The following is a 10,191-nucleotide window of genomic DNA, read 5'->3' as shown; positions in this document are numbered from 1 at the left end:
CGGGCGGTACCCGCTCTGCCCCCGCGCCGGGCCGGTGAGATCCGGCGCCCGCGGGCGAGGCGGGGCCGCCGTCAGCACCGCCCTCGGGGGCCAGGGAGGGGGCGGTGGGAGGCGTGCGCGCGGCGACGGCGGCGGCGGCGGCGGCTGCCCCGAGCGCCGGCCGGGGCGGAGCGGCGCTCCAGCGCGCTACCCGGCCCGGGCCAGGAGCTCCGCTGCTCTCTCTTGAAGGCTTGTCGCCGCGGCCCCTCGAGCCCGGCCGCCGCCGCCAGCGGCGCCGGGGCGGGCCCCACAGTGAGCCCACCAGGAAGCGGTGAGTGCCCTGCGCCGCGCTCCCCGGTGCCTGGCACGGCGCTGCCCACCCCACCCTTCTAGAAGACGCCGCTCTTCCCGAGAGCCGCAGCCCCGCCGAGCAGCGTCCACGCCCCGCCAGCCCCCGCGGCGGGAGTGGCGTCCCTGGGGCGGGCGGGGGCCCCGGGGGGCGGCGGGGGACCCCCGCGGGCTCGGGCGTGCCCCTCCAACTTCTTGCAGACTTTTCTGCGGATACGCGGGTTTGGGGAGAGTTGGGCCTCCTCCGGCCGTGTTGCAGCTTAAGACTGGGCGGGTCGGGGGAGGGGTGTGTCCCCGCGCGTGGAAGCCTCCGGCCCCCCACTCCCCACCTGCCACCCCGCGCTGTCAAGAGCTCCTGGGGGACGGACCAGACCGCCACTCCTGAAAGCTGGAAAGGAGCCCGGCGGGGGGTGGGGGCAGGAGGCCTCGAGAGGAACCATTTCCCCTCTATCGAGTATTTCAGAATATATTATTTATGAACCGCCTCACTTAGGGGCCCCCTTCGCTCCCAGAGCATCAAAGCAGGTTTGCAATCTCGAAGGGAGATTTGAGTGTGAACGCACTCGCGACTCTCCCGGCCTGCTGAGCTCAGCGGACCTGGGGGGAGGCACTCCTTACAAAGGTTGACCTGTAGCCCGGCGTGGCCAGCCTGGTGGGCGGGGTCAGGGCGGCTGGGACCTCTCTCAGACTGCTCCCCGGCTCAGAAAAGTCTGTGCAAGCTGAGCCTCCTTGTCTCACTGAGGATGGGGGTGGGGGACGAGGAGGTGAAGGCAGCCCGGTGGAAACGCTCCTGTGATTGTGCAGCCTTTGTGAAAAAACACCCCATCTTACAGATGAGGAAACTGAGGCTCGGAGTGGCCCACCTGGATTGGCAGGCTCCAGGGTTTCCTGCACAGCCCCCAGGGGCGCTTGGGGAGCCCTTGTCCCAGGCCAGGTTAACTCCAGAAAGCACCGTGTTACCTGTCCAGGCCACACCCACCTTGGGTTCTGTGTCCCCACCCTGGATGGGAGGGAGGCCATGTATTTATGGAAAGACTTAATCCCTCTGCCCGCCCCAAGGAGGCTGAAACCTCCACCAGGCTAATCTCCTCTCCCTGGAAGCCTTTCTCTTGGCCAGTGGGGTGCCCTCCGTGGGCCCTGAGGTTGAGAACACCTGTGGACTTCCCCTCGGTGGCCACGGAAAGACAGCGGTGCTATTTCATGTTTATTGAGCACTAAATGATGGTAGCCATCACCTGCGTTTTCTGTGTTCATTCTCTGACCTAATGCTGTTATCTCCATTTTACAGATGAGGACGCAGAGGCTTGTAACGATAAAGTGACTGATCCAAGGTCACGCGCGGGCGGTAAGTGGCAAGGCCGGGCCGTGGACCCCCAGCCCTCACGGCGTAGGACCACCAGGTACAAGCCTTCCCCCATGAAAATACTGTTAATGTATAATATACACACAGTAACGTGTAGACATGAAAAGTGTACACCCAGATCAAGAACCAGAAATTCCACAGGAACCCACTCGTACCCCATGGAGCCGCAGTCTCCCCTGGGAGCCGTGGGTGGTTCTGTGTGTACCACAGGCAGTGCCACATTGTAGGTACTTTTTATTTGGTGCAAAGAACACAATAGTTTACTTTTCTCTTTGCCCTGCAAACCTGCAGGGAGTGATTAGGAGTTTGTGACTCCTAACTTCAAGGTTGCTGTAAAAACAATGACATGTTTTCTACTTAACCCATGACGAATTAACCATTAGCCTAACTTCTAGTACAATACCCCTTATTTTGAAACACTTTTATTGATGTATAACGTAGGGAAAGTTGCACAGATCCTAAGTGTTGAGTTTAATCTCCCAGAGGCCCCGAGGTGGCAGTGGGCTAGTATTGTGCTCAGACTTACATGGGCAGTCAGCGGAAGGCCATGGCTAGACCCCAGGTGGCCCAAGACCCTGCCGGGTGACAGCGAAGCGGGTGGGGATTTTGGTGGGCACCTTGCCCCCGCCCCCAGGCCCATCCTCTTTCGCTTCCCGTCGGCAAGCAGCTGTGGGCCAGGCCTCCTGCAGGTGTGTGGGCTAAAGCCAGGGAGAGGCTCGTGTTTGCACTCTGTGTACCAGGATGGGAAGCATGTTAACGCTCGTAGCATCTGTTCCCAGCACAGTCCCTTTGGCTGGTGTTGCAGGAATTCTAATCCTGTTGCAAAAGGAAAGTGCATTTTTTAAAAAAGGAAGAAAACCAAGATGTGTCGCGTGCCTGCTGGGAGCCCTGATTGGCCAGTCTGTTAGTACGTCTCCCCTGTGTTTGCAGTAAGGAAACAGGCACGGAGAGCTTGCCCAGACTCCCCCAGCTGGGAGGGGAACCTGATTCCATCTGCTCTGGTGGGTCCACCCACCTAGGCAAAGGGTCACATTCCTCAGCTATGATTCTTCACACCTGGCCTCTCCTTGGTCCTCAAGTGAGATCTTGGTTCAGGGTGTGAGGCCCTGTGCCTGGGCTGAGTCATGACCTCCACAGAGCTACTCTGATTTCATCTGGGAGCTTGACTCCCCAGAGACCAAGTTCAGGCTTCTAGCCCGACGCTGCCTTTCACTGACTTTCCCTTTCTACATGGCCTCATCTGGGAAACCCAGGTGACAGCCTTTGTGTAGGGTTGCCAGGTTTAGCAAATTAAATGCCCAGTTCCACGTGAATGGCAGATAAATGATAGATGATGATTAGTGGGGGTATGTCCCATGCAGTAGTCGGGCATCCTGTATTTTATTTGACCAGTTCCAGTTCCAGATCTGCAGGATTCATGCCGGGAGGGGTTTTATTTCATCCTCTACAGCCCAACCTCCATGATCCACCAAAGCAGAAACTGAAGGGACTCAGCCGACCTTGGCCGGAATTCTACAAGCAGGGTGCCTTCGGCCCTGGGGTGGTTCTTGTGTCTCCGGTACACAGGGCTACATCTTCTTTACTTTTTACTCTGTGCAGAGAACACATTTGTTGACTGTTCTCTTCGTATTGCAAACCTGCAGGGGGTGAGCTGGCCAGCACTCACGGCTGCGAGCTGGTCGTTTGTGGCTCTTACCTGCAAGGCGGCTATAAAGACAGCAACGGACACCTTGGCCAGGTGTGTCCTTTCCCCATGGCTTTAGAGAGGCCGTGTGGGGTGCAAAGCAGCAGATATCCCATCTCTCTCTCCACCTCTCAGGGGAGGGGCAGACCCCCTGCAGGAGGACGTAAGTTTTTATCACTCGCTGCCCATCCCTGTCACCAGAGAGGATCCTGTCGTGGCCATTTGGCGGTAGGGAGATTTTTATGCCTGGGTGCAAGAAAGAACCTGTTCTAACTCAGGCTGTTGTGCAAATAAGTAACAATCTGATATTTTGAATGGAACATAAACAGACCCCGATTCAATATGAAAGGGAGGTTTTTCACACTCCTGCGAATGTGTGAAAAGAGAGAACATTTATACCTAAACTAGCAATTCTCTTGGGTCCGACTGCTTCCCTACCATAGTGCCAAGCTAAGGGGGCCCCCTCTCGTGAAATCTTTCCTTTCTGCCCATTAAATCTTTATTTTCTAATTACAAAAATGTGTATCGTTGTAACAAATTCAGACGGTGTAGACCTCCGCGAGTAGAATGATAGACACTTAAGCGGTGTGGCGAGATCAGCCGGGCTAGGGGCTGCGGTGTGGCGAGATCAGCCGGGCTAGGGGCTGCGGCTCCCTGGCCGCTTGACCGCTTGGAGCTCCGTTCCCTCCTGTGTACATGGGGGATGGGCATGATGTTATCTCGTGGGGTGTTGTCAGGGTTAGGAACTCTTGTACATTAGCCTGACACCTGTCAGCTGTGATGGTGGCGTTTGGGGGGATATAGCCCCACTCCCCACGGTTAGGTGTCGGTGTGGCTACCGTTTGGACAGATGAAGCATCAGGCTTGCCTCCCTCATCGCCAGACATCCCATCCCATCCCACGTACGGGGGTGTCTCCCACAAAAGCATCTTCCATCCCTGCGGGGGGCTGCCCCCCAGCCCACTCACGAAGGGAGCAGAGTGGGTGGGGCTCTGCCCACAGTCCTGCATAAATCACCCTGGGGAACGATTCCTTCTGCTGCAACAGGCCACACCTCGGAATCCGGGACCACGTGGCAGGGTGCCCCTGGTTCTGTTCCCACACAGCACCCTCAGAGGGTGCTGAACGGTGACATGATGACATGTATGCTTGACAGTGAGGTGATGATGACGGTGACACCTGTCCCAGGCCCTGTCCTGGAGGCTGGGCCCGGATGCCTGATGAGGACACAGAGCCTGGGAGGCAGAGCATCAGCGTCTCAGGCTCAGAGAGGGAAATGACTGGCCTAAGGTCACACAGCTTGCACAGACTCCCAGTTCCTCTCAGCCACTCCCACCTTCCTTCTGCCCCTGTGGGGCGTTACAGCAATGTGCACTGGGATAAGAAAAGTCGGTTAGTGAAAACTCCGTTTGGGAGTTCTAGAAACCAGAAATAGAATCACTACACGTAGACAAGGCCTCCTGATGCGACATTTACCTGACCCTGGCACGGCTTCCTGTCCCCCAGTGTCCCCTGAATCCAGGCTGCCAGGTCCTCTCCCTCCTGCTTTCTTCTTTCTTTCCCTGAGTGCTTTGAGATAGACATTTATTTATCTATTTATCTATTTTTGGCTGCGTTGGGTCTTCGTTGCTGCACGCAGGCTTTCTCTAGTTGCGGTGAGCGGGGGCTGCTCTTCGTTGCGGTGCGCGGGCTTCTCATTGCGGTGGCTTCTCGTTGCAGAGCGCGGGCTCTAGGTGCGTGGGCTTCAGTAGTTGTGGCACACGGGCTCAGTAGTTGTGGCTCGCGGGCTCTAGAGCGCAGGCTCAGTAGTTGTGGCGCACGGGCTTAGTTGCTTCGCAGCAGGTGGCATCTTCCCGGACCAGGGCTCGAACCCGTGTCCCCTGCACCGCAGGCGGATTCTTAACCACTGCGCCACCAGGGAAGCCTGCAGAGATAGGTATTTTTAAGGTCACAAGACAACTTTGGGGATAAAACCCGTCAATTCAGGACTATTTTCTGGGAGGAACAGTGTGACACAGCGCCTTCCCCCAGCCAGAGCTGCAGTCCCTGGCTGCCCCTCCAGCCACATCAGAGAAGTTGTAGGAAAGCCCGATCTGATGCTCCAGCTGCGGGGGCTGGGTAACTCTGGTTGAGCTGCACTCTGCTTTCCTTTCCTTTGTTGAATGCTTCTCTTGAAATAGTTTCAAGCTTGCAGACAACCTGCGGGAAGAGGAGGTGCTACTGTGTATCCTTCACCGTTTGCCCACCGTTGCTTTATGGGCTTGAGGCCCGTTAAGATTTCTGGCCGAACTCTGTGAGTGAAGCTGCAGAAATGATGGCCCTGGAACCTGAACACTTCAGTGTGTGTTTCCTAAGAACAAGGACTGTCTCTTGCAAAACACAGCCCAATGATCAAAATCAGAAAACTCGACATTGGCCTCATACCGTCACCTCCTAGGCAGTTGTCTTTCTTTTGACCATTTTATTACTTTTCAGACAGACACAAAAGTATGTCACGAACTCCCATGTCCCAGCTTCAACAGCAAATGGCGTCCCCAGCCCCCCCCACAGCACAGCCGCTGTTTTTCTGTTGTATTTGACAGCAAAGTCCTGACATCACTTTATCAATGAGGACTTCAGCGCGAATCACTGTTTTATAAACCCTGCACTGGGATGTGTTGTAAACTCTATTGGATGGGTTGTGGCCAGCACTTAGCTGAGACAGAATGGAAGAGCCATAGACTGTGGAATCAGAGTGCTGAGCACAGCGTCTGTACAGTTGTGATGTTAAGTGTGCCTAGCAGGGGTCCCGACCTCAGGGGCAGACCGCTGGGCAGGAGACCCAGCTTGGGGGAGAGTGGTGGGGTGGGCAGAGACGACGGAGGTAAGCCCTGCGGTTGGCTTGAAATTCCGAGCCCACCATCTGCTCCCCGTACGACCTTTTTGCAGGTTAACTAATAACCTCTTGGTGCCTCAGTTTCCCCATTGGCAAAGTGAGGGTAGGAACGGTCCCAATCTCACCGGGCTGTTGTGAGCCTTGACTGACCGTGAATCTCTGTCAAGTTTCTCTGGAGGGTGCTGGGCACAGAGCGGATGCTCAGAAAGGTGCCCAGTGTTCCCATAGGTCTGCTCTGGGGCTCTCTCTCCTCCAGCCCCAGTCCCCCTTTCTCCTAAGGAAGGATGCATTCTCCCTGGCATCTCATCTTGCACACTAGAGTGCCCCCACTGCCCCCCACCCCGGGAGCTTTTGAAAATCCCAGTGCCAGGCCGCACCGCAGGCCAATTACCAGGAATCTCTGGGGGAGGGACCCAGGCCTCTGTGTTTTTGGAAAGCGCCTGGCGACCGACTCTCACCTGCTCAGAACATCACCTGGTTCTTGCTGGGATGCAGCTCCTGAGCGTGCGGGCGGGCGGGGTCTGAGAGCCTACGCTTTTCACAGCCTCCCCGTGGGGGTGCTGGAGCTGCCGACCCGACCTGACCTGACCGGGAGCAGCTCTGAGCGGTGCGGCCCTGGAGAAGAGGCTCCAGTGGGAAAACACCACCTCCCTCCCCTCCATCACTGTCAGAAATAACGGCAGCCCACGCTTCTGGGACCTTTGCTGTGCGCCGCGCGGAGCAAAGCCCTTTCGCAGTCGCCCCCTCCCGACACCCAGTTGACACCATTGCACGCGCATCAGCCCCGTTTTACAGATAAGGAGAGTGAAGGCTTGGCAGGTTGAGAAACCTGCCTGCGGTCACATGGCTGAGCCAGGCTCGGGTCCCAGCCAGGGAAACGTTTCCCTTAGCACACAGCTGCCCTGAATCTGTTCCCCAAGGTGTCTGTCTGTCCGCCCTCCCTTTCTCTCCCTCTCTCCCTCCCCCTCCCCCTCCCTCCCTCCTAGTCCCCCAGTCCATCCCCTAGTGGACGTCTCCTGTCCACCTCCTACCGGCCCACAAGTTCAACCTGGCTAAATTGAAGCCTTTATCTTGGCCCCTCCTGCAGACCGAGCCCTCTCACAAGCCTGAGCCTGTGCATCACCCCAACTTCCAGCTGCTTCCCCCTCCGTACCCTCACTGCCCCGCTGTCTTCACCACTCAGGCTCCACAGTTTCTGGCCCAGAGCCGAGCTGCTCTGACCTCGAGGGGCCTTGTTAAAATGCTGATTCTGGCTCAGTGCATCCAGGTAGAGCTGAGATGCTGCATTGTTAACAAGCTCTTGGTGCCAGGGCTGCTGGTAGCGAGGGCCTGGGGGGAGGAGACGGGCCTGCACAGCCCCCTAGAATGTGGAGGCTCCTAGGAGCGCTCAGAAGAACCTCTGAACTGTGTAACCAGCCTCCAGAGACCCCACGGTCCGGCTCAGCTTTGGCCCTTCTGTGGCCTGTACCTGCCCGCCCCCCCACCCCCACCCTCTGTTTCCTCCCGTGGGCCACGCCCCTCTTGTCCTCTGGGCCGTGGTACATTCTGTTCCTGCAACACACCTCTGTTGCTGCCAGTTTGCCTACATTGAGGTGCGGGGTCCCATGTGGCCTTGAATCCACTTGTGTTGGGTCTTCTGAGACCAGATGCCAGGATGGGAAATGTGCAAGAAATGTATCAATAAGGGAAATAGGGAAGGGGGCTGGGAGGTCTGAGCCCAAGGAATAGCGAAGCGGGGCAGAGAAAGCAAGGAGGGGCTGGGGTGAATCCAGGGACAGCTGGCAAAGCCAGAGGTGGCCATCAGGGGCGCCTGCCTTGGGTCTCAGCCTCGTGCAGGACAAAGAGACGACGGGCTTGCGAGCACAAGGGCCCGTCAGACATGTGTGGGCGCTGCTCGCGGCCACCCCCCGCCGCTGCCAGCCTAGCACACAGGTGCCCTGGGAGGCAAGGGATCCCCGACTTCACCCTCTCAGAGAGCCTGCAAGAGCCTCACAGACCCCTGTGGGCGGGCGGGGGTCAGGGCAGTAGCAGCTTGGAATCCCAGCTCCACTCCTTCTAGTAAGCTGAGTGGCCTCAGGCAGCTGCTGACACCTCTCTGAGCCTCGATTTCCACATCCGTAAAACGGGGGCAGTGATAGCACCTCCCAGGGGCGCACCCGAGGCTTGAGTGTCGAGCCGCTGCCTCTGTCCACCCATCAACTAGTCGGAATGCTTAGGACCATCCCCTTGCAGGGAGATCGTGGGAACGGGCTGGGAAATTTTAACAGGGGACTGGGGTCCCTTCATCTGTTAGATCTCTGAAGAATTTGCATTTTAGAAGAGGGGCAGCATTGTAACAAAAGGCACACCCATTTTGCGAGCTCAGGGCCCCCTTGTCCCCAAAGCCAGCCACGCTCTGCTCGTTCTGCCTCATCTGCCCGGGCCAGGCCTCACCGGCACCTTCACTGGCTCCTACGCCGCTCTGGGCCTCCTCCGGTATATTTAGCTTTGAGGCGCCTGAAAGTTTTTTCCGCCAGCACACCCTGGGCTCTGAGCAAATGCAGCCCAGCTGTAGCGGGCAAGCGCCTCGGCCGCGGCTTCTCTCCGCTGCTACTTCCTGTTGTGCACCCATCAGGCCGGGGGCGGGGCCTGGACACGCGTGGCCGATACAAACAAGCCTCTCCTCTCCTCAGGCTGCAGAGGCACCGACATGGGGCTGAAGCTGACCTGCCTGAAAGGTAAGCGGGTGGCTCTCCCTCCAGCCCTTAAGGGGGGCGGGGCGGGGGAGGTGGGGGGAGGCAGGAGAGAGAGTGGACCCTGAGACCCCAGTGTTGCCGTCCCTGAGATGGAAGGTGCACGCCCAGTAAAGGAGCACCTGTGCGCAGTAGGCGCCGTGCGAGTGCGCTGAGCGCTCCTCCAGGCCTTCCGCTTCCCTGGAGCTGAGTGATGGGGGAACGTCCCAGGGCCCCCCCACGCTTTGGTTGGCCCCTCGGAGGGATGAATCCCAGGCTGTGCAGAGTCAGGGGGTAAGAGGTCCTGGAGGAAGGTGCCACGCCCGCACGGGGGTGTTTGCTGTCCACCCCGAGGGGCCTGTTATCACTGAGATAGGTGGTCCCACCTGCCGGGTGCCGGGGAAGGAGGGCTGGGAGAGGGGAAAGGCCAGCGGGGAGAAAGTTCTAGGACACTGAGTCATTGAGGGGTGATACGGGCGCCGGCGGAGGCAGCCCAGACCTCTGTCTCGTGCTCTGGACCCTTCGGACCAGCGTCTGGATGTCTCAAGGGCACCTCAGACCCACACGGCCCACGCGAATCTCATTATGGGGTGACGAATGCTCCCACCCCACGTCTCCCCAGCCTGAAATCTGGGAGTCGCCCTGGTGGCCCCTTGCCCACGTACAGCACACCCACCAGCCCCTGACTCCCCTCCTGCCTGTCTCAGGCCTTTCCCCAGCTCCATCCTCTGGCACAGGAAGTCAGGAGGTATGGGAGGGGCCCCCCCAGGATGAGGGACCAGCCTTCAAGTCCTGCAGCTGGGTTGAGTGAGCTCCACTGAGCCTCTGGTTGGCCCTCGGAGGGAGGCAGGGCCTCCTGACGGACAGCTCCTCCAAGACTGGGGGCCAGTGGGGAGCAGTGGTCCCCCTGGACGAGCGGGGGGAGGTGTTTGTCGAGCGGGCATCCGGGAGGGTTAGCTCCGAACGCTTGGCGCTCAAGGACGCTTTTCCCTTAGATTTTGCTGTGGGTCTCCCCAGTGCCGGGCACAGAGGAGGCGTTCAGGACAAGCGTTTTGTTTTGGTTTTTGATTGTGGTAAAATACACATTAGATGAAATTTGCCATCTTACCCATTTTTAGGCATACAATTCAGTGGCATCGAGTACATTCACGTTTTTGTGCAACCATCACCCACCATCCGTCTCCAGAACTTCTCCGTCTTCTCCAACTGAAACTCGGTCCGCATTAAACCC

At 58.3% G+C, this 10,191-nt stretch overlaps 1 protein-coding gene across 4 annotated transcripts in view; it reads left to right on the top strand.

Moving 5' to 3' along the window:
* Positions 1 to 235: 235 nt before the first annotated feature.
* C20H16orf74 (chromosome 20 C16orf74 homolog) overlaps positions 236 to 10,191 on the top strand; it is a 28,715-nt gene continuing 18,759 nt past the window's right edge. Inside the window, exons 1-3 of one of the 4 annotated variants that reach the window (XM_067718219.1) lie at positions 236 to 310; positions 1,616 to 1,672; positions 8,922 to 8,966. In XM_067718219.1, coding sequence (XP_067574320.1) covers positions 8,939 to 8,966 — 28 coding nt within the window. In that variant the 5' untranslated portion in view covers positions 236 to 310; positions 1,616 to 1,672; positions 8,922 to 8,938. Of the gene's footprint in view, positions 311 to 1,614; positions 1,728 to 8,921; positions 8,967 to 10,191 lie in introns of those variants that run through there. The other 3 variants (XM_067718220.1, XM_067718223.1, XM_067718224.1) reach the window with 3 other exon arrangements.

The sequence above is a fragment of the Pseudorca crassidens genome, chromosome 20, assembly GCF_039906515.1.
Source record: "Pseudorca crassidens isolate mPseCra1 chromosome 20, mPseCra1.hap1, whole genome shotgun sequence".
NCBI lineage: Eukaryota > Metazoa > Chordata > Mammalia > Artiodactyla > Delphinidae > Pseudorca > Pseudorca crassidens.
This window is presented reverse-complemented; position numbering and strand designations above follow the sequence as displayed.